At 38.5% G+C, this 27,309-nt stretch overlaps 1 protein-coding gene across 1 annotated transcript in view; it reads right to left on the bottom strand.

The window, feature by feature from the left end:
* The window catches only part of LOC138077764 (alpha-1-macroglobulin-like), a 58,561-nt gene that overhangs the window by 25,604 nt on the left and 5,648 nt on the right, over window positions 1-27,309 (bottom strand). Inside the window, exons 4-16 of the mRNA XM_068969954.1 lie at window positions 25,834-25,987; window positions 25,634-25,686; window positions 24,478-24,498; window positions 23,852-24,020; window positions 20,730-20,814; window positions 17,806-17,929; window positions 14,078-14,192; window positions 11,734-11,843; window positions 10,889-11,050; window positions 10,177-10,404; window positions 6,153-6,216; window positions 1,190-1,332; window positions 480-629 (exon numbers count right to left, since the gene is read on the bottom strand). Coding sequence (XP_068826055.1) covers window positions 480-629; window positions 1,190-1,332; window positions 6,153-6,216; window positions 10,177-10,404; window positions 10,889-11,050; window positions 11,734-11,843; window positions 14,078-14,192; window positions 17,806-17,929; window positions 20,730-20,814; window positions 23,852-24,020; window positions 24,478-24,498; window positions 25,634-25,686; window positions 25,834-25,987 — 1,578 coding nt within the window. The remainder of the gene's footprint in view (window positions 1-479; window positions 630-1,189; window positions 1,333-6,152; window positions 6,217-10,176; window positions 10,405-10,888; window positions 11,051-11,733; window positions 11,844-14,077; window positions 14,193-17,805; window positions 17,930-20,729; window positions 20,815-23,851; window positions 24,021-24,477; window positions 24,499-25,633; window positions 25,687-25,833; window positions 25,988-27,309) is intronic.

Genomic DNA, 27,309 nt, shown 5'->3' with positions numbered 1-27,309 from the left:
ATTTCACATACTATCTGGAACTGTGGTGTGTTAGACATGGCATTGAATAAAATTTGGTTCAAATTCTACCTTTAAAATATATTTTTTGGTGCATTGTTTCCATAGTTCCTTAATCTAACTCTGCTGTGTTTTCTTATTCCATAAAATGAAGGTAATGCCCTCCTTAAGGAATTATTCATTTCTTTACTCATTAAAAATGTGTTGAGCATCTTTTACACGTGAGGACTGTGCGAGGCACAGGTGGGCAAGATTGCTCAGTCTTTGATACATCGTAGCAGACAATGAAGTGAGATGATCTGTGGAAAGCATCTTGTGCAATGTCTTTTTCAGAAACGAGTAGAATTCAAACTCTTATGTGACTTAGTGCACTATTCCTGACACTCTAAAGAACTTGTCCTTTGCAGGTATAACTTCCAGCTTCCAGAAATGGTCATATCATGTGTGCATTTTCTGATATCCGAGACTGAGATGGGACTCACTGACTGAGGTGAGAGCTCAGCTTCAGGCTTCATTAGCAGGACACTCTTGTCCACGGCTCGGAGGCCACAGAGAGAGTAAGGAGCGGCTGTGATCTTCAGGCTGGTGTTTGAGGCTGGAAGGCCTTGGGCTGAGGAGAAGCTCAGATTTACCTGTAAGGAGGATATAATTATAGCAATGAATTTTCCAATTGTTACCATCTTAAAACACTCTTCTACCCCAGGCTTCCCAGGTGGTGCTAGTAATCAAGAATCCACCTGCAATGCAGGTAAGAGATGCAGGTTTGATCCCTGGACCAGAAAGATCCCCTGGAGGAGGGCATGGCAACCCACTCCAGTATTCATGCCTGGAGAATCCCATAGACAGAGGAGTCTGGTGGGCTATGGTCCATAGGGTCACAAAGAGTTGGACTGAGTGAAGCAATTTAGCACACAGCACACACCCCAGGGAAGTCCCTAGAATATATTTTGAATTCCTCATGAATTTTCAGATAAAACAAGAGACTTGCAAGAAATCGTGCTAATGGCCACCTGCTTTGAACTACTCCATTAGACTGCTCAGGTTTTGTTATCATTCTCTGCTGTTAGAGATCCTTTGGCAGAAAGTTTTAGAAGCACCACATGACTGTCTTTTAGTGAACATAAGTTACTTATTTTCCATGCTTCAAAAAGAGGAGATGAAGAAAAGGACTGGGCTTAAACAAAACACCCACCTTATTGGCAAAACAGTTTTCAATGTCGAGCGTCTCAGTATCTGCGACAACTTCTCCATTAGGTAAAATGGTATAAACAAGTAACTGGGCTATAGGAGCAATGTTTGATTTCACTCGGAAGGAGAAGGAAAATACCCCTTTTACTGCAAAGTAAAGAAAGTTCAAGATAATAGATTAGGAAGAGGGAAGAGCTTCAGTTTTATAAAGAGGAGCCTCTCAAATTATTTTACTTATTTACAGGTGGAGTGTACTAACGTTACAAAAAGACTTGCCTTTATGCCATTGTGCTTGCAGTGAAAGTGAAAGTGTTAGTCTCTCAGTCATGTCTGACTCTATGTGACTCCATGGATTGTAGCCCTCCAGGCTCCTTTGTCCATGGAATTCTTCAGGCAAGAATACTGGAGTGGGTTGCCATTCCCTTTTCCAAGGGATTTTCCCCACCTAGGGATCGAATCTGGATCTCCTGCATTGCAGGCAGATTCTATGCAGTAGTATTCAGTAAACATATGCTGAACTACTGATATTATTTTCCTTAAAGATGTAGATTATATTGTTAATTTCCTCTGCTTAAGAAAGAAAGAACATTTAGTAAGTATTTTTAAATTAAAAAAAAGACATTAAGAAGTCAAGAGAGAAGAAATTCTAGACATCTTTAATGATCTCTATGATACAGTCAGCACAAGTCTTGTCATATGAATGTGCTTAGTCGCTCAGTCATGTCCAGGGAAGCCTGTCATATGCATGAGGGCAACACAGTCTTTACCTTCAGGCCATTTACAATAGAGCAGAGATACAGGTACACATGGCTTTCCCTGGTAGTTCAGCTGGTAAAGAATCGGCCTGCAATGCAGGAGACCCTGGTTCAATTCATGGGTCGGGAAGATCTCCTGGAGAAGGGATAGGTTACCCACTCCAGTATTCTTGGGTGTCCCTAGTGGCTCAGCTGGTAAAGAATCCGCCTGCAATGTGGGAGACCTGGGTTCAATCCCTGAGTTGGGAAGACACCCTGGAGGAGGGCATGGCAACCCACTCCAGTATCCTTGCCTGGAGAATCTCCATGGACAGAGGAACCTGGCAGGCTACAGTCCCTGGGACTGAAAAGAGTCAGACATGACTGAGTGACTAAGCAAAAGCACAGGTACACATAATCATGTACAAAATATAGTATGCCTCTGATTTTTATAATGCATCTATTTCAGTTGTGTTCTGTGTGAATTACATAGTGTTTAATTCACGCACCTTTAATCTTGTTCTGTCTGATCTTTGTAGCATACATTTATTTTAAAGCTGTTGTCTTATACATCTATAGAATATTTGAGGGCAACTTGTGGGGAAAATACACAAAACAGCAGGGTTAAAATAAATGTGAACTAGTGGCTGGTTCATATTTTTGTATGGCAGAAAACCAATATACCATTGGAAAGCAATTATCCTCCAATTAAAAATAAATTTAGAAAATGAATTAGTAAAAAAAATGAAGTAATAAAACTAAAACCATATGAAATTAAATTTCTGAAGCAGGGCTAAACATAGACAGGAATTAATTATTAAGATGCCATAATGAATGATTAAACACTAGAGTGCTTAAATTTAACAGCTTCCCAGAAATCTGAGACAAATGGAAAAACAACCATTTACATAGCTATCATCAAAATAAAGTATGCTTTATCTTACGGAGACACTTCCTTCTCCCCATTTCACCTCTCAAGATACTTAATATACTATGTAGGATTTAAATTCTATTAGTGTAAGTTAGTTCCAGAAAAACATCTATTTCTGCTTTATTGACTATGCCAAAGCCTTTGACTGTGTGGATCACAATAAACTGTGGAAAATTCTGAAAGAGATGGGGATACCAGACCACCTAACCTGCCTCTTGAGAAATCTGTATGCAGGTCAGGAAGCATCAGTTAGAACTGGACATGGAACAACAGACTGGTTCCAAATGGGAAAAGGAGTACATCAAGGCTGTATATTGTCACCCTGCTTATTACACTTCTATGCAGAGTACATCATGAGAATCGCTGGACTGGAAGAAACACAAGCTGGAATGAAGATTGCTGGGAGAAATATCAATAACCTCAGATATGCAGGTGACACCACCCTTATGGCAGAAAGTGAAGAGGAACTAAAAAGCCTCTTGATGAAAGTGAAAGAGGAGAGTGAAAAAGTTGGCTTAAAGCTCAACATTCAGAAAACGAAGATCATGGCATCTGGTCCCATCACTTCATGGGAAATAGATGGGGAAACAGTGGAAACAGTGTCAGACTTTTTTTTTCAGGGCTCCAAAATCACTGCAGATGGTGACTGCAGCCATGAAATTAAAAGACGCTTACTCCTTAGAAGAAAAGTTATGACCAACCTAGATAGCATATTCAAAAGCAGAGACGTTACTTTGCCGACTAAGGTCCATCTAGTCAAGGCTATGGTTTTTCCTGTGGTCATGTATGGATGTGAGATTTGGACTGTGAAGAAGGCTGAGCACTGAAGAATTGATGCTTTTGAAGTGTGGTGTTGGAGAAGACTCTTGAGGGTCCCTTGGACTGCAAGGAGATGCAACCAGTCCATTCTGAAGGAGATCAACCCTGGGATTTCTTTGGAAGGAATGATGCTAAAGCTGAAACTCCAATACTTTGGCCACCTCATGCGAACAGTTGACTCATTGAGGATGAGATGGCTGGATGGCATCACGGACTCGATGGACATGAGTCTGAGTGAACTCCGGGAGATGGTGATGAACAGGGAGGCCTGGCGTGCTGCAATTCATGGGGTCACAAAGAGTTGGACACGACTGAGAGACTGAACTGAACTGAACCGAACTGAAAGTTTCTCAGTCGTGTCTGACTCTCTGTGACCCCATGGACTATACAGTTTATGAAATTCTCCAGGCCAGGATACTGAAAGGGTAGCTTTTCTCTTCTCTAGGGGATTTTCCCAGTCCAGGGATCAAACCTAGGTCTCCTGCATTGCAGGCAGATTCTCTACCAGTTGAGTCACAAGGGAAGCAGGAACTAATTTTGAAGAAATTTCCTCAAGAGGAAATTTGGCTTTTGATATGCTATTGGGAACAAACTTACCTGCTCTTGAAAAACCAAGATAATGTTCAGTCCCATAAAAATCCATGATAAATGGAAAATTAGAGAGACTGTTCCATATTTGAGTACCTGAATTCAATTTTTTTTAAGGAATAAAAAAATTTAGTAAGAGAGTTTTTATCTAGAAAAGAGATTTTATGGACCTAAGGAGAATCTATGGTGAGCAGGGTTTAGAGTGGTATGTCTTTATTATGGCCTTGGTTGTCTCATGCTGCTGGAAAAATGGATAGACTAGAAAAAAAAGCTTTCATTTAGTGATAGAGTTAGTAGAAATTTAATAATAGATGAATTTGAAATTCAAAGAATTACAAGATTTTAAGCACAATCTAAAAGTCATGATTAATTATAAAGGTCTTTTTAATCCAGCTTTTTATGATTATTTCAACAAAGGTGGTGAATAAATAGAGTTAGGAGATTAAATAAAAATCAATCTTCATTTGGAAAATTCTGAAGAATGTTGAAGTGCAATGCTGGCTTTATGTTTTGTTGAACTGATTAAATAAAAAGAGATAAAGGGCCACTAGAGAAATAGAGTGAAAAGAGACCCTTCTTGGCACAGTAGTTTATCTTAAGCAAGTTGAGACTTTTTTTTTTTTTTGGCTAGCAGTTTTTCTACTTTACAAAATAAAGAAATAGTGCTTAATTCTAAGTTCTTCCATTAGAATTTTTAGTAAAGAATGGGATTTATTCAAACATATAAGCAGAAGAGTGCCCAAAAAATATAGCATCTTGAGGGCAATGATCATGTTTTATTAATGTTTTTATGCAAAGCTCCTATTATGAGCTATATCAAGATAGGAAGATAGACTCTCTTGAAGTATAGTTTTGATGGGGAAACTTTTTTTCCAAAAAATTTAACAGTTGTAAATCATAAAGAAATTTCTTAATCTTCATTTATGAATTAGTTAAAAAATATGTATTGCATACTCACTATGTGTCAGGTACTAATGTGAGAAATGGTGTGTCAAAAATAAAAGAGAAATATGTTCTAATCTTTATAATACATATTCTTTATTTTTCTTGAAAATATTCACTCACCTTGGGTGAATGGACTTTTTGATCTTTCCAAATATGCTTTTTTTAAAAATAAAAATTGTTTTAGTAAACTGACAGCCTATAATTCAAATGAACAGGAATAAAGGGACGCTACTTATGAGATTTAGCCTGGGGATATGTAACAAAGAGACTAAACATACGTATCTTTGGTAATAGAGTATTCCTTGAAAAGTTAATTAACAGATATTAATGGATATTTATGATTCAAGAAAATCCAGAAGGAAAGTATGATCTAAAAGAGAGAGGCAGGAATACAAGTGAGAGACTTGAAGATGGTGTGTTGCTAGCACTTAAGATAGAAGAAGCCATAAATTTAGGAATGCAGGAGGTCTTTAGAAGCTGCAAAAGGTGAGGAAACAGGTAATCCTCTGGAGTTCCAGAAGGAATTTAATTCTGCTGACACCTTGATGTTAGCCCAGTAAGACTTCTTTCTACAGAACTACAAGAAAGTAAATTTGTGTGGATTTTAGCCAGCAAGCTTCCTACAGAAGCAATAAGAAACTAATACAAAATCATACAGAGTAAAATATTTCTTTGGTGATTATTTTCATTTTTCAGTTATTTTCTGCATTAAAAAATTTAATAATAAAGAATATATTTTACTTTAGAAATAAAATTTAAAATATAGAAACATTATAAAAAGGATTTTAAAAAGTACTAAAATGAACCTAGTATTCTTATTTTTAAAATCAGCTTCCCCATCTTTGGTTGATGGAAGAAAGTTGGTAGTCATTTGCTCTGATGTAAGAAATAGCTAAAGTGTTTTGGGCAATTTAAGAGAAAAAAAAATAGGAAATCCTGAAAATACTTACACTCTCCTTGTTTAATGGATAACACATGGGTTCCTGATTGAGCGATGCTTCCTCTTGCTTTGATCTGAAGACAGAGGGAAATATGTTTAGTATCATTTTAAAGGGTAGTTTTTAAACTTACATATTTATAATATACAAATAACATATTTATAATTCACAAATAACAAGAATCTCACTATTTCAACACAAAAGTTACTTTTGTTTACTAAATTTCTCTTCCAATATTTTCCAATATGTGTAGTTTAAGTAATAAACTTCAAACAATATACTTTAAATCACAAACATGTAATTTTACAATGTTTTAGAATTTTCTTACTATTTACTACTTATCTTGGATATTAATATTTTAAATTTACATATTCTTTCAACATATATTTTAAGCATCTATTATATGCAAAGCAATATATAGTGAAAGGAGATATAAAATATAATGTAAGTATTATCTATTGCTGCCTTTATTTTAAAAAACAGCAAAAAATTACAAGCATTTACACTCTCCATGTATCTGGTACTGAACTAAATAATTTTAAGATTTTTCTTTAATTCTGGCAATAACTCTATGTTGCTGTTGTTTCGTTGCTCAGTTGTGTCGGATTATTTGCAATCCCATGGACTGCAGCTCACCAGGCTTCCCTGTCCTTCACCATCTCACAGAGTTTGCTCAAACTCATGTCCATTAAGTCGATGATGCCATCCAACCATCTCATCCTCTGTTACCCTCTTCTCCTTCTGCCCTCAATCTTTCCCAGCATCAAGATTTTTTCCAATGAGTCAGCTCTTTGCATCAGGTGGCCAAAGTATAGGAGCCTCAGCTTCAGCATCAGTCTTTCCAATCAATATTCAGGGTTGATTTCCTTTAGGACTGACCAGTTTGATATCCATGCTGTCCAAGGGACTTTCAAGAGTCTTCTCTAGCACTACAGCTTGAAGGCATCAATTCTTTGGCGCTTAGCCTTCTTTATGGTCCGCCTCTCTAATTCGTACATGACTACTGGAAAAACCAGAGCTTTGACTATATGCACCTTTGTAGGTAAAGTGATGTCTCTGCTTTTTAATACACTGTCTAGGTTTTTCATAGCTTTTCTTCCAGGAGCAAGCATCTTTTAATTTCATGGCTGCAGTCACCATCTGCAGTGACTTTGGAGTCCAAGAAAATAAAGCCTGTCACTGTTTCCATTATTTCCCCATCTATTTGCCATGAAGTGATGGGACTGGATGCCATGATTTTAGTTTTTTGAATGTTGAGTTTTAAGCCAGCTTTTTCACTCTCCTCTTTAACCTTCATCAAGAGGCTCTTTAGTTCCTCTTTGCTTTCTTCCATTAGGGTGGTGTCATCTGCATATCTGAGGTTGTTGATATTTCTCTCAACAATCTTGCTTCCAGCTTGTACTTCATCCATACTGGCACTTCACATGATGCACACTGCATATAAGTTAAATGGGCAGGGTGACAATATACGACCTTGACATATTCTTTTCCCAATTTTGAACCAGTCCATTGTTTCATGTCTGGTTCTAACTGTTGCTTCTTGACCTGCATACAGGTTTCTCAGGAGGCAGATAAGCTGATCTTGTATTCCCATCTCTTTCAGAATTTTCCACAGTTTGTTGTGGAAAACTGTGCCAAAGGCTTCAGTGTAGTCAATGAAGCATAAGTATTCAAGAAAATTAAATACACCAAGGTAGCAATTCATGCAAAGATGGGCACAATAAAGGAAAGAAATGATGTGAATCTAACAGAAGCAGAAGATGTTAAGAAGAGTTGGCAAGAATATACAGAAAGTGAAGTCGCTCAGTTGTGTCCAACTCTTTGCAACCCCATGGACTATAGCATACAAGGCTCCGCTGTCCATGGGATTTTCCAGGCAAGGGTATTGGAGTGGGTTGGCATTTCCTTCTCCAGAGGATCTTCCCGACCCAGGGATTGAACCCCGGTCTGCCACATTGCAGGCAGATGTTTTACCATCTGAGCCACCAAGAAAGCCTCTAGAACATACAGAAGAACTGTATAAAAAAGGACTTCAGTTCAGTCCAGTTCAGTCGCTCAGTCATGTCTGACTCTTTGCAACTCCATGAACCGCAGCATGCCAGGCCTCCCTGTCCATCACTAACTTCTAGAGTTTACCCAAACTCATGTCCATTGAGTTGGTGATGCTATCGAACCATCTCATCCTCTGTTGTCCCCTTCTCTTCCTGCCTGACCCTAACCACGATGGTGTAATCACTCACCTAGAATCAGACAACCTGGGGTGTGAAGTCAAGCAGAACTTAGGATGTGTTACTATGAACAAAGCTAGTGGAGGTGATGAAATTCCAGCTGAGCTATTTCAAATCCAAAAGATGATGCTGTGAAAGTGCTGCACTCAATATGCCAGCAAATTTGGAAAACTCAGCAGTGGCCACAGGACTGGAAAAGGTCAGTTTTCATTCCAATCCCAAAGAAAGGCAATGCGAAAGAATATTCAAACTGCACAGTTGTACTCAGTACACATGCTAGCAAGGTTATTCTCAAAATCCTTCAAGCAAGTCTTCAACAGTATGTGAACAGAGAACTTCCAGATGTTCAAGCTGGATTTAGAAAAGGAACCAGAGGAACCAGACATCAAATTGCCAACATCCACTGGATCATTGAAAAAACAAGAAAATTCCAGAAATAATCTACTTCTGCTTTATTGACTACCGTTAAAGCCTCTGATTGTGTGGATCACAACAATAACTCTATGAGATGATTGACATTATTCTTTACAGGTGAGATTAAGTAAATGACCTGAGGTCATATAACTAGGAAGCAATAAAACTAGGATTCTAACTTACTGTCAATTATTTTACTTTTTTTAGAATTATAAAAATACCATATATATTATATGTTCCTATACAGAATTTTCTAACACATAAGGTTTTTTTTTTGTTCAAAAGTCTTACTTGGGTAATACCAGCTTTGAATATTTCTAATTTTTGGATGTAAATAGGTATACAGACCCCAAAAGTATCATACCAACTTATAATATGCCTGTCAGTGTACTTTTGCCTATAGTCACACACAAATTCTTGAACTTGTAAATTATTTAGAACTTTTATAGGAGTAAAAGTCTACTGCTTTATTTTTAAAATTTTCACTTCTCCAATTAATGTAAAATTCAACATTTTTCCTAAAGATTGTTTATACATTTTATTTTCTATTGACTGTTTTGATTTTTATCTTTTGTCTATTGATCTACTGAGTTCTAAGATAAAACATTCTTTCTGACTAATATGTCACCTAAGTGTTTTCCTCTTCTGTTCAATAATTTTCCAATGGAACTCAGAAAAAAATGAAAAAAACTTAAAGTTTCAGGGGAGACTAGAACATGAATGAAAAATTAAAGCATTAATTTGCTAGGAAGCAACTTTTTTTCACTCATAAACACAGAAACAAATTATATTGATATAAAGGGCATTACAGCAAGGAGATCCAACCAGTCCATTCTGAAGGAGAGCAGCCCTGGGATTTCTTTGGAGGGAATGATGCTAAAGCTGAAACTCCAGTACTTTGGCCAACTCATGCGAAGTGTTGACTCATTGGAAAAGACTCTGATGCTGGGAGGGATTGTGGGCAGGAGGACAAGGGGACGACAGAGGATGAGATGGCTGGATGGCATCACTGACTCGATGGACGTGAGTCTGAGTGAACTCCGGGAGTTGGTGATGGGCAGGGAGGCCTGGTGTGCTGCAATTCATGGGGTGGCAAACTGTCGGACATGACTGAGTGACTGAACTGAACTGAACTGACTGATTTAGATACAAATTCTATCTTTTTAGTTGGAACTTCCCTGGTGGCTCAGTAGAAAAGAATCTGCTTGCAGTGCAGGAGACCTGGGTTCGATCCTGAGCTGGGAAGATCCCCTGGAGAAGGACATGACAACCCATTCCATTATTCTTACCTGGGAGATCCCAGTTGCAGAGAGTCAGACATGACTTAGCAACTAAATAGCAATCTTTTTAGGGTTTATATAATTAGGAAGAGCTACAGTGGCCTTTAGTCTTACCAAATAATAAAAGGTTAATTCCGTTTCATCTGTCAGAATCTGTCCATTCAGGATGTAGTGCATCCGAATCTCCTGTGTTTGCCCACAGGTCACAGTACCAGCCACAGGTTCAAGCTGAATGTAACTCTTGCTTGGGGAGAAAATATGTGTTGCAGTGTGCATTGCTGGTATGTGAGATTCTTCAACCCATCTGCTATCAAAACAGTAGCTATTCTGTTTGTAAGTGACCTAATGGATAGAATAAAGGTCTTAAGTAAGTTATTTTTATTAACATTATATATATATATATAAAGTCACTCTGTCATTTGCTGAAGATTTTTTAAGACCCATGCTTACTCGATTTCATTATAGGCTGCCTTCCAAAGTAAAGAGTAACCTATAAACAACTTTCCGTTAAGTTTATTTAAAGTTACACTGTATGAATTTAGTCACATTCACTCATAATCAAGATCAATAACTTTTTCTTAATATCCTTATGGTTGTACATTGCATAAGGACATTATAATATTTCACACAAAATGAAAATAGTGGTTTACTAAAGAAACAATTAAAATCAAGTTTGTAATAAAGCTATAAAAATGTTGGATTTTCAAGGGACTGTCAAGATGGTTTAATAAATGTCTCCTGAAACTAGATCATGTCATAAAGTCTAAAGTGAAAGCTTTCTGACAGAATTTTTTATTTCTTATTTTGTATTTAGATTTCCACTTACCCCAACTGAAATGAAAGAAGATGTGAAGTTACTGGTATCAATGGAAATGTTCACCAAACCGTGCTCATTTGTAGTAAATCTGGCACTGTACTGAAACATATCCACATTGACCACCACAGTCTCATTGGGGATTGGCTGATCCTTCTCATCAACTAGAAGAACCTAGAAGTAGGAAAGAGAAATAAGAAAGTGAAAGCTGATTTCAGGTGTTATATAGCAATAACATTTTCCACTCTATTGTGTTCACTTCTTGACACCTTGGCCATTGTCATCTAATGAAGATCTTAGCATATAAAAGTAAGATTTGTTTTCTGGGCTCTAAAATATTTTGCTTTTTGACATTTCTGTTTAGATAACTTATGAGCGTTTAATCGAGAACAGCCAACAGTAGATTCACGGTGTTACCTTCATCTTTGTTGTTCTGTATCTCATTATAAGGCTTCTTTTTGTTTTTTTTGTCACTGTTTAGTTTCTCAGTTGTGTCCAACCTTTTGCGACCCTGTGGACTATAACCTGCTAGGCTCCTCTGTCCATGGGATCTCCTGCAGTGGGTTACCATTTCCTTCTCCAGGGAATTTTCCGGACTCGGATCAAACCTAGGTCTCCTGCTTGGCGGGTAGAGTCTTTACTGCTGAGCCACCAGTGAAGCCGTATATAAGGCGTTTGCCTTTTAAGTTTTTATAATTTCTTTACTCACTCTAAATAAATGTTTGTTTTTATAATAAATTTTGCTTTTGTATAATAGAAGAATTTTGATTCATTTAACAGATAAGTTTTGATATAAAAATTGGTTTTCCTAGAAGTCACATGCCCCCAAATATGGTTATATTGAAAAGAAACTTTACCTGCCCAAAGAAAGGAAGCCCACGTCTGTAATGTGAATCCACTTTAGTAAATTTCAGTTTGCTTAAGGTGTTTGTGATTTCACTTGATCCATGTGCGGTTAGTTCCAACCCTGAAGAATAATTCAGAAAAGTTGAACTGTTCTATATTTTCTGTTCACCTCACCTCCTATCCCATCCCAGCTTCACTCCATTATTAAGAAAAAACCATCCATATACTCTTATTCTTTCATTGACATCTATAATTCCTCAATTCTCTCGTTTCACAAATATCCTGCTTGTTCCATCCATGTTCTTGAGGAAATTTTTTCCTCATTTCCTCAGAGATCTTGCTCTGATTTGCTCCCCTCCAGCAACCATCTGGGAACAACTTGATTCTTCACACTGGCCTAAAAATATTCTTAAATTTCTGTTAGAAACCCCTTCCCCAGCAAAAGCCTTCTTTCCAGCACATGGTGAAAAGTATAGCCAATACTCAGGGCTTTTTCATTCAGTGAAGTGTGATCTGTATTTTACCTCCATTATCTAAAGTCTTCCTCTGTCAAAAGAAACTACTTTTTCATTCCCCCCAACTCTAACCCTATGTGTGCTCAGTCACCTAGTCATACAGAGTGGGTTGCCATTTCCTTCTCTAACCCTATGTCTTCTAGTTTTATTCTGCCTATTTATCTAATCTTCTGACTGTAGGTGTTTCAGTTTTTCAGCCCCTCCTTGTCCACCTCTAGCCTCAATTTAGCAATGATAATTAACTTACTTTCAGAACACTTGCTTTTTCTCTTAGGATGATCTGAATACAATAAGAATGGTTTCAGATTTACATTTCGGACCCTGATTTTGCTCAGACTTTTCTTTTGAAATTGTCCACTGAGTGAATCAACTGACATTTTGATATTCCAAGCTATGATGAATTGTCTTAGACAAATCCTTATCACCATAATTCTTTCTCATCTTTTCCTTATCTTGGTTAATGATATTTTCATTTCCCAGACCTCCAAAATTGTAGTCTTTGGGGTCATTTTGGACAGTATTCTGATTTAACACATTGTAACATATTTTTCATCTAGCCTGTCCTTTTCACGCCTGCTAAAATTAACTTTTTTTTTTTCTTGTTCTCATATTTTTTAAACTGAAATGACAATAAAAAAATAAAAGTGACTATTTAAATCAAACTTTAACTTTACAAATATAAAAATATAACCGAAGCCCTCTTTTGCATTGTATAATTATAATATATGCCATGTTCTTTTCTCTGAGTAGTCTAAGTACCATATATTCTATATAAAACTACTAAATGGTAATTGGAAAATATTTAATAGCTTGAGGTGAAAAAACTAAAAAGTTTTACTCAAATGTTTTAAATCACATTTAGGATTGACACCCCTTTGAAGAAAAGTGAAATTTGTGTTTTTTTCTATGTGATGAAAACATGATTTTTAAAAAGTGGATAATATTCAAAACAGCATTATGATAATTCTGGGTATGGACTCATACTTTTAATAGCATTAACAGATTTTTTTTTTTTTTTTACTTTTTATCATTGCCTTTCCTTGTAATTAGCATTGTATGGTTCACTTGTTTTTTTTTTTTTTTATATTTAAGGGTTCTGTTAAGTTAGCATTTTATTTGGAATTAACAATTATTTTATTTATATGAATTTTTTTTGGAATTAACTTTAAAATAGTTTATTAGGTCATTCTCCTTAAATATAGCTGAAGATATCTAATTCTTTCATAAGAAAGTCTAACCTCTCTAGTATACAATTTACTTTTCTAAACACCTTTATAACCAACCTACTTTTAAAGATTCCTTTGGGACTGAAGACATTTGTTTTATGCTTATTATGCTTTTCTGGTGCATTACTGTTTCGAAATACAATCCATTCTATTCAAATCTGCTCAAATGCTACTTTTTAGAAGTTTTTTTTGGTCTATATTAGAATAAACTATCTCTCTTCACACTTATTGTGCCCTTATTTATTAACTTCCTGTGAAAACTTTATGGTGTGGGCCAAGTCGCTTCAGTCGTGTCTGACTCCTTGCGACCCTATGGACCATAGCCCGCAAAGTTCCTCTGTTGATGGGATTCTCCAGGCAAGAGTGCTGGAGTGGGTTGCTATTCCCTCCTCCAGGGGATCTGGCAGGCGGTTTTTTTTATCACTAGCACTACCTGGGAAGCCTCCAGATTTTATTATGGTCATATATAATACATAGATACATATATACATAGCCATTTATATGTATAATTTCTGGGGACTAACACAGTCCCCAGAAACTAGAAAGTATTTTACATGGATTGAATATTTAATAAATGTTCAACAAATTAGTACACATTTAATAATAATACAAACCTGTTCCCTCCTCTCTGACCTTGGCTTCCACTTCTAACGTGTTCTCATATCCTTTTTGTTTCAGCTGAAGTGATTTAGCATTTACTAGTTGTGTGAAACAACCTTCATCGTCTGTCTGAAAAGAAAGGAAGAGAAGTCCTGGGTTCTCTGATTTGTGATTTAAAAAAGTCAGTTTTCAACCAATGACGATTTTGTGTTGGCCATAGAAGAAAATTTTACAAATGTTTTGTTCACCTTTTGGGTGCTTATCTTTTCCCCTAGGTGATACAAAATTTGTTCACTAATCATTGCATCAAATCATTGCAAACCTCTGCTTTCTCCCCTCGCTTCTGAAGGCTTATCCCATTTCTGTCATATTAAACTTTCCTTCCTATGTGGCGCTAGTGATAAAGAACCTGCCTGCCAATGCAGGAGACACAGGAGATGCAGGTTCGATTTCTGGATTGGTAAGATCCCCTGGAGGAGGTCATGGTAACCGACTCCAATATTCTTGCCTGGGAAAGCTCTTGGACAGGGGAGCCTGGTGGGCCATCGTCCATAGGGTCGGAAAGAGTTGGACATGACTAATGCAACATATGACCAACCTAGACAGCATATTAAAAAGCAGAGACATTACTTTGCCAACAAAGGTTTGTCTAGTCAAGGCTATGGTTTTTCCTGTGGTCATGTATGGATGTGAGAGTTGGACTGTGAAGAAAGCTGAGTGCTGAAGAATTGATGCTTTTGAACTGTGGTGTTGTAGAAAACTCTTGAGAGTCCCTTGGACTGCAAGGAGATCCAACCAAGGAGAGCAGCCCTAGGATTTCTATGGAGGGAATGATGCTGAAGCTGAAACTCCAGTACTTTGGCCACCTGATGCAAAGAGTTGACTCATTGGAAAAGACTCTGATGCTGGGAGGGATTGGGGGCAGGAGGAGAAGGGGACAGCAGATGATGAGATGGCTGGATGGCATCACTGACTCGATGGACATGAGTCTGAATGAACTCCGGGTGTTGGTGATGGACAGGGAGACCTGGCCTGCTGTGATTCATAGGGTGGCAAAGAGTTGGACACGACTGAGTGACTGAACTGAACTGAACTGAATGCAACATAGCTAGTGTTTCCCAACATTCCATGGTATTTTGTAATTTTATCTCTTTGTGTACATTGTTCCTTAAATATCTTTTCTTGCTTCCACTCTCATTGTGGCCAACAGTCATAGCTCTTCTAAAGACAACTCAGACATAACACGTTCTAAGCCTTTGACTGTGTGGATCACAATAAACTGTGGAAAATTCTGAAAGACATGGGGATACCAGACCACCTAACCTGCCTCTTGAGAAATCTGTATGCAGGTCAGGAAACAACAGTTAGAACTGGACATGGAACAACAGACTGGTTCCAAATGGGAAAAGGAGTACGTCAAGGCTGTATATTGTCACCCTGCTTACTACACTTCTATGCAGAGTACATCATGAGAATCGCTGGACTGGAAGAAACACAAGCTGGAATGAAGATTGCTGGGAGAAATATCAATAACCTCAGATATGCAGGTGACACCACCCTTATGGCAGAAAGTGAAGAGGAGCTAAAAAGCCTCTTGATGAAAGTGAAAGAGGAGAGTGAAAAGGTTGTCTTAAAGCTCAACATTCAGAAAACGAAGATCATGGCATCTGGTCCCATCACTTCATGGGAAATAGATGGGGAAACAGAGGAAACAGTGTCAGACTTCATTTTTGGGGGGCTCCAAAATCCCTGCAGATGGTGACTGCAGCCATGAAATTAAAAGACGCTTACTCCTAGAAGAAAAGTTATGACCAACCTAGATAGTATAGTCAAAAGCAGAGACATTACTTGCCAACTAAGGTCCGTCTAGTCAAGGCTATGGTTTTTCTTGTGGTCATGTATGGATGTGAGATTTGGACTGTGAAGAAGGCTGAGCGCTGAAGAATTGATGCTTTTGAAGTGTGGTGTTGGAGAAGACTCTTGAGAGTCCCCTGGACTGCAAGAAGATCCAACCAGTCCATTCTGAAGGAGATCAACCCTGGTATTTCTTTGGAAGGAATGATGCTAAAGCTGAAACTCCAGTACTTTGGCCTCCTCATGCGAAGAGTTGACTCATTGGAAAAGACTCTGATGCTGGGAGGGATTGGGGGCAGGAGGAGAAGGGGACGACCGAGGATGAGATGGCTGGATGGCATCACTGACTTGATGGACGTGAGTCTGAGTGAACTCCGGGTGTTGGTGATGGACAGGGAGGCCTGGCGTGCTGCGATTCATGGGGTCACAAAGAGTCGGACACGACTGAGTGGCTGAACTCAACTGAAGAAGCCTCTGTGATGATCTCGACCTAAATATTGACTGTAGTTGTTCAGTGGCTCAGTTGTGTCTGACTCTTTTGCCACCCCATAGACTGTAGATCACCAGTGTTCTCTGTCCATGGGATTCTCCAGGCAAGAATACTGGGTTGCCATTTCCTTCTCCAGGGGATCTTCCTGACCCAAGATCGAACCCACATCTCCTGCATTGCAGGAAGATTCTTTACTGCTGAGTCATCAGGGAAGCCTAAATATTGACTAGGGATTGTTAACTGTGTTTTCTTGATATCTAGGACATTAATGAAAGCACATATATTTATTGACTAGATGATCCATTATAGAAATTAGATTTCTAAACTAAACACTGGGTTCCATATTATAATAAACTTTTGTTTTCATTTTTTACTTGTTTGCATGATATTTATTGCATAGTAAAATTTAGTCATGCTTAATTTGAGCTTCCCTGGTGGGTCAGATGGTAAATAGTCTGCCTGCAATGCAGGATACCAAGGTTTGATCCCTTGGTCCAGAATATTCCCTGGAGAAGGGAATGGTTACCCATTCCAATATTCTTGCCTGTATTTATTGAACAATAAATAAATATTTATTGCATAACTTTAATTAATTTAATTTACTTATATACAGATGCCATGACTCATTTGAAAATGAAAATGAATCTTAGTCTCCCTGATTTGATAAAGATTTTGACAGCTATATTTCTCTCATGATTATCTTGCTTATTAGTATTCATCTTGACATTCATCATCATGTTCACCACCTTAGCCTTTCATTCTGCTACTTAGATACCTTGCTTTTCCACACCTGACAATGTCTGTTCACAGTGCCTCACCTTGACCTTTTTTGTACGCTTCCTCTGAAATCAGTAATTCACACATTTCATTTCTTAAGACAGCATGTCCTGCTGCTGTTTCCTTTACATCTCTGATGTAATCAAGGACTCTCATCCATCTTTTCACTTGGTCCCCCTCTCTTCAACCTGATGCTGATCTCATAGACTCCCACATGCAGGTTAGATTCCATAGTGTCATTTGATTTTCCCATAGGCCCAGTTCTTAACATTTGCCATATTTTTCTTCTGTTTTCTGTTTGATTAAAGTCAACTTTGGAGACTTCCACATCCTTTTATGCCCGGAAACCTGGCATTTTGATTGCTATCAAAAGGAAATTGCAAAACTGGCCAAATAAATACTATCATAAATCCATGAGTCCTATCTTCAAGTGGGTTCTGATTATTGCCAGGCAATCTTAAAATATTTTCCTATTCCACAGTTTTCCTAGGTGACTAATTCAAACACTACTCTCATATTGCATTGTATTATGTTGCATTGTATTGTGTTCTTTATTGTATTATCAGTCACAACAAAGCAAGATCTGGTGTTAGTGTCCTGGGGAGAGTGGTTTCCATATACCTGTTGACTGAATTCTTCACAGATGCTTTTTGGATATTTTCCATAGCAGGGAGAAATGTACTGCAAATATTTTCTGCATACATTAATTGTCACCAGGCCACGGACAGGCTTTCCATATGTGTATCTGTAACAGTAACGTGGTCATACAAAAAGATATTTAACATAAATTACTCACATTTCCTATACATGCTTTGATCATTCATCTTACTCATCTACAGCAATTGCATTTCCTTTCACAGCATTAGCACTTTAGAAATACTTATTCTGAAACAGTCTTATCTATACCTCTAAAAGAAAATACTTATGAGTACTGAATTGTTTTTTGAAACACCTCCAAATGGAAAAGTAACAATGTAGTTTTTCTCAGATCTTACCTTCCTCTCAGTTGAGGTTTGACTATAAAACGGCTTATTTCCTTCTTTTTCTGCTGGCATATTATCTAGGTTATGATTCTAGCTTTGTCAGTACCTCCAAAGTTGTTTTAGGGAAAAAAAAATAGAGAAACATAGAGAGTGTATTGCTTTTGTTTGTTTGCTGGTTTTATTTTTTAAGATTTTTGTTGTTGTTGTGGACTTAAAAATCTTTCCCGAATTTGTTATAATATTGCTTCTTTTTACGTTTGGCTTTTTGGCAGCAAAATGTGGGATCTTATCTCCCTAACCAGGGATTGAATCTGCACCCCCTGCCTTGGAAGGCAAATTTTTAGCCACTGGACCATCAAGGAAGTCCCAAGAGTGTCTTTCTAAGTCCTCCCTAACTTATATATGTTTTAAGAGGATAAGTGAGGAATTAAATGGGAAAGCACTAGCTACAGAACAAAAATATCACAAATGAACTGGATCATGATAGCTGGATTCTGCCAAATCTGATGGAAGGATGTGATGTATGGCCTGAATATTTTTGTCACCCTGAAATTCATGTTGAAATTCTAAATCCCAAAGGATGATAGTTAAGGAGGTGAGGGTTTTGGGAGGAGGGTGAAGTTCTCATGAATGGGGGAGTGCCTTCATAAAAGAGGCTCCAGAGAGATCTCTTGTCCCCCCTTCCATGTGAGGACACAAGAAGATGCTCTGAACCAGAAAGAAGACCTTCACCAGAATGTGACCGTGCAGGCACCTTGATCTTGGATTTCCCAGCCTCTGGGACTGTGAACAGGAGGAGAAGGGGCCGACAGAAGATGAGGTGGTTGGATGGCATCACTGGCTCAGTGGACACGAGTTCGAGCAAGCTCTGGGAGATGGTGAAGGACGGGGAAGCCTGGTGTCTGCAGTCCATGGGGTCGCAAAGAGTTGGACACGACTGAGTGACAGGACAACAATAGAACTGTGAACAATACAGTTCTGTTGTTAATAAGCTCCTCAGTCTGTGGTATTTTGTTATGATACCCTGAACAGACTAAGGCGTGATGTGAAGCTGAACTCAGTCTATTGTTTCTTAAAGTATGCTTTCTGGACCACCTCCATGGACATTCCCTGAGACATGCAGTGAGATTCAGAGTACCAAATCCTTCTTCAGATTTAGAGGTGGGGCCAAGGAATCTACATTTGAAATAAGCACCTCCATAGATTCTCATGCATGCTTAAGTTTGAGACCCTGTCCAAACTGTGAAGTAGGTGAAGTTTGGTCTCAGAAACCCCAAGCTTCCTCTTTTTAGTGTCTCCTCCCCTTCAAATTTCTATAAGTGCTGATAAAGTAATACATTATTTACTAATTTAGTCATTTTGTTGAATCTTCTCTTTAAATCTGAAGCAAAAGGCTTTTTCCTTGATGAAAAAATGTAACGCATCAAAGCTGGTGAGAAGGAAAACACATGTTTTTTATGTTGTTTTTAAAAGCAAGCAGTAAATCCAACCTCCTTGATGTAACTGGAGGGGACTTTATTGCCCAAAGGCAATCAGAGAAGAAATAAATAGCATACATTTTATTTCTTTTTAAAAATTTCATTTTATTAAACCAGAGTATAGTTGTTTTACAATATTGTGTTAGTTTCTGCTGTATAACTAAGTGAGTCAGCTATACAGAAACATATATCCCCTCTGTTTTGGATTTCCTTACCATTTAGGTTACCACAGAGCAGTGAGTAGAGTTTCCTGCACTATCTCGTATGCTCTCATTAGTTATCTATTTTACGCGTAGTATCAGTAGTGTATACATGTCAATTCCGATCTCCCAATTCATCCCACACCCCTTTCCCCTTTTGGTGTCCCTACATTTGTTCTCTACGTCTGTATCTCTATTTCTACTTTGCAAAAAAGTTAAATGCATGTATTTTTAATTCTATATTAATATATCCAGCATTTAAGATAGAGGGTCTGCTTAACTTCTTTCTAGCTTCCCAGAGTTAAAAAAATTAAGGACAATACAAAATTGGAGATAATAAGATATGGAATAACATGGAAGCTATGGGCTCCAGAATTAGATGGTTTGGGTTCACTTTAGTCCAGTGTCTGGGATATAGAAACGCTTCATGCAGCTATATGTATTTTTTTGTTACTTGCCGAGGCAATATAGAATTATGGAGAAAGGTTCAGGGTCTGGAGCCAGACTGTTGGATTTAAATTCCAATCTGCCATTTATTGTCTATAGGAACTTGAACAAATTAGTTTATTCTTTATATGTTATAGTTCCCTCATTTGTAAAATGAGAATTATTATCCTCATCTCGCAAGGTTAGTGTAAGAACAAAAACACAAATAAGTGCAAGGCACTTTGAACATTGCCTGGCACATTTTAAATGCTCAGTTAATAATTTTACTAACAGTAGTAAACATATTGCATGCTATCACCCCTGCTCCTTGGTCTAAGCTCAGACAAGTTGGAGAGACTCGTTCCTTCTTTAATTAAAATAGTTGGAAGGTCAGTAATCATTATGTGCAATACAAACAGGGTAGGGAAATAGAAATGAGATGAAAAAATGTAACTCACAAGCTGCAGACAGAAACCTCAAATTCATCCTCTAGGAAACTAATCTTCTTGGGCATTTTCACTTGGACCTCAAATTTGGGCAAAACTGTTATCAATAAAAGAAAAAAAAAACACAAATGTGAGAGCAGGCAGAAAGTCTTGCAAGAGTATTAGTAATGATTCTATTACAGAATCTTGTAACAAAGAGTCACCTGAAGTGATTTCAATTACAATAAGGAGCAGCAGGTCACTACTGGCAAAAAAGAGATGCCATTCATACCCATGGGCAGTTAGCACCATGGTAACTTAGGCTGGTATTATAGTTCCTAGACTCTCCTCAGAATTTGTCCAAGATTTCAAAGGTGGGAGGGAAACAGCTGCATTAGTCTCTGAAGGTCACCATGATTAGACCTGGTCACAGGTACAGAGGGGCCAGAAACTTTCAGTTTGTCCTTATTTTTTTCCCTGTCTGCTCTAGCTCTTCTTCCCAACTTCTAACCCTGCTGACTCACAGAGACCCTGGGCCCACTATCAGACAACTGGTTATAGAAATACCAAAGTGGGAGGAGGGAGAGCTAACATCCTCCCATTGATTCTTCTACCAGTTTCCCTCAGTGGTCCACTCTGGAGTCTGAATGTGCTCTTGAAAGTTCTGATCTGTACATCCTCACCCTTGCTTCAGGAGGCCTGGTTAGTAATTTCCTCAGATCCATCAGCTCCTCCTGAGGCACTCTGACTTTTCCAGCCTCTCCCACACAGTTGTATTTAAGGTTAGTCGTTCCTACAATTAATCCCTGTTCCATGATTCTCATGGCAGTTCTGGTGAGACAGGAGAATCCTGTTTTTGTGATAAGTCTCCTATTCATGGCAAACAGATGGAGAAAAAGTGGAAATAGTGGCAGATTTTATATTCTTGGGCTTCACAATCACTTCAGATGGTAACTGTAGCCATGAAATTAAAAGCTGCTTGCTCCTTGGAAGAAAAGCTATGAAAAACCTAGACAGTGTATTAAAAAGCAGAGACATCACTTTGCTGACAAAGGCCTTTATAGTCAAAGCTATGGTGTTTCCAGTAGTCATGTATGAGTTTGCGAGTTGGACCATAAAGAAGGCTGAGCGCCAAAGCACTGATGCTTTCAAGCTGTAGTATTAGAGAAGACTCTTGAGAGTCCCTTGGACAGCAAGGAGATTAAACCAGTCAGTCCTAAAAGAAATCAACCCTGAATATTCATTGGAAGGACTGATGCTGAAGCTGAAACTGCAATGCTTTGTCTACCCGATGTGAAGAGCTGACTCATTGGAAAAAGCTGTGATGCTAGGAAAGATTGAGGACAGGAGGATAAGAGCAGGCATAGGATGAGATAGTTGGATGGCATGACTGACTCAATGGACATGAGTCTGAGTGAGCTCCAGGAGATAGTGAAGGACAGGGAAGCGTGGCATGCTGCAGTCCATTGGGTTACAAAGAGTCAGACATGACTTAGCAGTAGAACAACAACTCCTTATCCACAGCATGATGCATTTAACTTACCTTAGAAATTCTACATAATTGATAACTAATAAGATGGTTTCAACGTCTGAGAACTATTATTACCGTAAATTACATGTAGGTTACAGACAGCAAGGATGTAATCCCAGAAAATACACCCTGTTGTAAGATATAGATCAAGAGATGCATGTAGATGACACAATATATTGGTTAACAATTTATGTTTGAATAGGGTCAGTTGGAACTATTAAAATCTCTTATGCTTCTTGGCTCCATGATTTTGGTAAATTTTTCACTTCTCTCAGTTCATTTCAGTTCAGTCGCTTAGTCGTGTCTGACTCTTTGCGACCCCATGAATTGCAGCACGCCAGGCCCTCCCTGTCCATCACCATTTCCCAGAGTTCACTCAGACCTACGTTCATCGAGTCCGTGATGCCATCCAGCCACCTCATCCTCTGTCGTCCCCTTCTCCTCCTGGCCCCAATCCCTCCCAGCATCAAAGTCTTTTCCAATGAGTCTACTCTTCTCATGAGGTGACCAAAGTACTGGAGTTTCAGCTTTAGCATCATTCCTTCCAAAGAAATCCCAGGGCTGATCTCCTTCAGAATGGACTGGTTGGATCTCCCTGCAGTCCAAGGGACTCTCAAGAGTCTTCTCCAACACCACAGTTCAAAAGCATCAATTCTTTGGCGCTCAGCCTTCTTCACAGTCCAACTCTCACATCCATACATGACCACAGGAAAAACCATAGCCTTGACTAGATGGACCTTAGTTGGCAAAGTAATGTCTCTGCTTTTGAATATACTATCTAGGTTGGTCATAACTTTTCTTCTAAGGAGTAAGCGTCTTTTAATTTCATGGCTGCATTCACCATCTGCAGTGATTTTGGAGCCCCCAAAAATAAAGTCTGACACTGTTCCCCATCTACTTCTGCTTTATTGACTATGCCAAAGCCTTTGACTGTGTGGATCACAATAAACTGTGGAAAATTCTGAAAGAGATGAGAATACCAGACCACTTAACCTGCCTCTTGAGAAATCTGTATGCAGATAAGGAAGCAACAGTTAGAACTGGACATGGAACAACAGACTGGTTCCAAATAGGAAGAGGAGTATGTCAAGGCTGTATATTGTCATCCTGCTTATTTAACTTATATGCAGAGTACATCATGAGAAACGCTGGACTGGAAGAAACACAAGCTGGAATGAAGATTGCCGGGACAAATATCAATAACCTCAGATATGCAGATGACACCACCCTTATGGCAGAAAGTGAAGAGGAACTAAAAAGCTTCTTGATGAAAGTGAAAGAGGAGAGCAAAAAAGTTGGCTTAAAGCTCAACATTCAGAAAACGAAGATCATGGCATCCAGTCCCATCACTTCATGGGAAATAGATGGGGAAACAGTGGAAACTTCTCTAGTATCAATATACTCATTTGTAAAATAGAGATGGTATAGTATCTGCCTGAGAGGGCTATTGTAAGGATTTAATGAGATAGTGCATGAAATGTTTGGCAAATATTTAGATAAATAAAAATTTTTGCTACTTTTTGATTGTTATATGCTAGGCTTTTGCTTGTCACTACATATAAAAATGATCCTATCTTTTGTTCTTTAATGTCATAAATGTGTTTGACATGTGTGGAATTCTTACCGTATTCATCCACTTCAAAAGAGTGCTCTATTTTTTTCCGAGACTCCTTCAGCAGTACCACCTTGTAGGGACCCAGTGCGGGCTCCACTGAGAGAGGGAAAGACAGCTGACTGAGTCCCCCTTGCAATTTGAAACTGGGCCATTGGAAAATCCGGTTCCTTTTGGGGTTCTACAGGTAAAAGCATCACAAGTATATTGAAGTAATTGAAATATATAGTTTTGAGTAGAAGGACAGCTTTTCAGGGAAGGACATGGGAAGCAGACTAATTAGCTGGTTGGTAAATTGGCACCAAAGGTATTAGCAAAGGTTTCTAAGAATTCTAGACCGAGAAAAGGGCAACTTGCCCAGCTGAGATAAGACAGGTGATAGTTTCTCTTTTTGTGATTATGCATACCCATCTCGGTCAGAAATATTGGAAGACCCACTACATTGCATCATCTCAGAGTATTTTTGTTCCTTCATTGACATCTTATCCACTCTCCCCAGGATTTATGAGAGACAGGGAGAACAGTATTTATTTAGTTCTGAAGAAGTGCTAGTGGGGAAGGAGAAAGTGGAAAGAAGAAAGTTAATATAACTCACAGTGAGTCCTCATCCCAAGAGAGAGACACAAGATATTACCTACCTCAATATAAACCATCGGGAACTGAAAAGAAAACAAATAGCATGAGTGTGAGACAGAGTATAAAAAGACAAAACTGTGACACCAGCATTAAAACAGTATTTGGACCAGAAGGAAGTGAGCCTATTCAGTTCTTGTCTGGATGAGGAAATGTGGCCCTGTTTGAGTCATTACACTTCATATGTTTGGTCTGGGACATAGTCTCTGAAGAAATCATGGGGGCTTCCCTGATATCTCAGTGGTAAAGAATCCGCCTGCCAGTGAAGGCGACAGTTTCTATCCCTTATTTGGGAAGATCCCACATGCTGTGAGGCAACTAAACCTGTGTGCACCAACTATTGAGTCTGTGCTCTAGAGCCTGGGAACCATAACTACTAAGCCCATGGACCTTAGAGCCTGTGCTCTGCAACAAGAGAAGCCACCGCAATGAGACCCTTGCACCCTGCGGCTGCAGAGTAGCCCCTGCTCTCCACAACCAGAGAAAATTCTGAGCAGCAACAAAGACCCAGCACAGCCAAAAATGGATAATTTTTTTTTTTAAAGAGAAGGAAAAAATCATTCTTAAAAAAAGGAACAAACAGAAAAGAAATAATGATTTCCTTTTATGAAATAATGTAACCTAGATAAAAAGATACAAATAATGAGTTTTATTTTGTAGTTGACTTATCTGTGAAAAATTCTCCATTTCTCTTAAGAGAGATATCAAATGTACGTATTTTCTTTTGTCTGTTTAGAATAATTGAGTCTTTAAGGAGATAATTTCAACTGAATATTTAATTAACTTTAAGAATGTAGTTGATGAACTTATCTCCCTTATCCTCCAGTAGCCATATGCTTTGGAGAACTTTCTGTGGTAGATTTAAGTATCTCATATTGGTCTCAGATTCTCCAGAGAACAGGTTTTACCTTTTGGGTTTTTTTTTTTTTTTTTTTCCCTCTCAGTCTTACTGCTGGGAAAGATGGAAGGCAAAGGAGAAGAGGGCGACAGAGTAGGAGATGGTTAGATAGCATCACTTACTCAATGGACATGAACTTGAGCAAACTCTGGGAGTTAGTGCAGGACAGGGAAGCCGGTGTGAGGCAGTTCATGGGTTTGCAAAGAGTCAGACACAACTTGGCGACTGAACAACAACAAAATAGCCATTGTTATGAGACTCACCGTTTCATTCAAAGGGTGAAAGTTGACATCCACAGAGACAATGCGGAAGTTCACTGAAACACAGAGATTTTTCTCATGAAAGCCTCCAGTGGAAATTCAGGGTAGTAACACAAATAACAATGTGCCAGGATTTCCAAAACGTAATAGAGAACTACACCTCCAACCCTTCAGATTGCATTTGCTTGTTTGGTTCCTTATACCTGTTTGTCCTGGCTTGTAGATGGGTTTGTCTGTCTGGACAAAGACTAGGCTTTCTGCTTCTGTAATGTACATCCGCTTCCTCTTTATGAAGTTCTGGGTTGGCCCTTGCACCTGTACAGTTATGAATGCTAAGGGAAAAGATGACGCTGGAATCTGTAAAACAGAAATGAGCTGAAGAATCTGCCCAGATCCACTTCTGAATGTCTCAGCTTTTGTGACTTTCTCATTTCTCTGGTTAGTCCCATGGGAATTAGTAAGAGCTAGGCTTCCTTGGTGGTTCAGATGGTAAAGAATCCACTTGTAATGCAAGAGACCCAGGTTCGACCCCTGGGTCAGGAAGATCCCCTGGAGAAGGGAATGGTTACCCACTCTAAGATTCTTGCCTGGAGAATTCCATGGACAGAGGAGCCTGGTGGGCTATAGACCACAGGGTCACAAAGAGTCAGTTGGACATGAGTGAGAAAGAGATACTTTCGCTTTCATTTTGTCAGGGTCAAATGGAATGTCCCCTGCTTTATAGATTAATATGAGTGTGTACTTTGGCCACCTCATGCGAAGAGTTGACTCATTGGAAAAGACTTTGATGTTGTGAGGGACTGGGGCCAGGAGAAGAAGGGGACAACAGAGGATGAGTTGGCTGGATGGCATCACTGACTCAATGGACGTGAGTCTGAGTGAACTCCAGGAATTGGTGATGGACAGGGAGGCCTGGCGTGCTGCGATTCATGGGGTCGCAAAGAGTCAGACACAACTGAGCGACCGAACTGAACTGAACTGATGAGTGTGTAACATGAAGGCAGGAATTTATTGAATTGATTAAAGGAGAAATGTCATTCCAACAAAAATGAAATAATTCTTCAACTAGTCATGACAATGAAGGAAATAAGTTCTCATTTTTACGGTAATATGCTAGTATTAAAATAATTTTTAAAATTTATTTTCTAGTAGTCAAAAGTAGCACTGTATATTATCATTGGTAGTGAGCTGGTATGATTAACTATTTAATACTTTAAGTTAGTAAAAGGTCACAAGGACAGTACATTAAACATCAACCATCTGGGAGATCTTAGATAAGTCACTAAACTTTATGAATCTGTGTTTATATCTATAAAGGCATGAACATGATTTACCTTCAAAGTTTGCTTTAAGAACAAACAAAATCATTCTTGTAACCATTGTTATCTTTTGTATATTGTACCAGTTCTGTTTGTAAATATTATGAAAGTATATTCAGTAGAACTTTTATCTTTAGACTTGTTTGAAATTCACTCTGCACTCCTCATTTTACTTTTTGGTATTTTATTTTTTATTGGAGTGTAATTGCTTGATGATGCTGTGTTAGTTTCTGCTGGGCAACAAAGTTAATCAACTATATATATACGTATATCCTCTCCCTCTTGAACCTCCTTCCCACCCCTATCCCACCCATTAAGGTCATCACAGAGCACCAAACGGAGGTTTTTTAATTGTTGAGG

The sequence above is a fragment of the Capricornis sumatraensis genome, chromosome 4 (assembly GCF_032405125.1).
Source record: "Capricornis sumatraensis isolate serow.1 chromosome 4, serow.2, whole genome shotgun sequence".
NCBI lineage: Eukaryota > Metazoa > Chordata > Mammalia > Artiodactyla > Bovidae > Capricornis > Capricornis sumatraensis.
The sequence above is the reverse complement of the archived record's forward strand: the minus strand, read 5'-3'. Positions and strand labels throughout refer to the sequence as shown.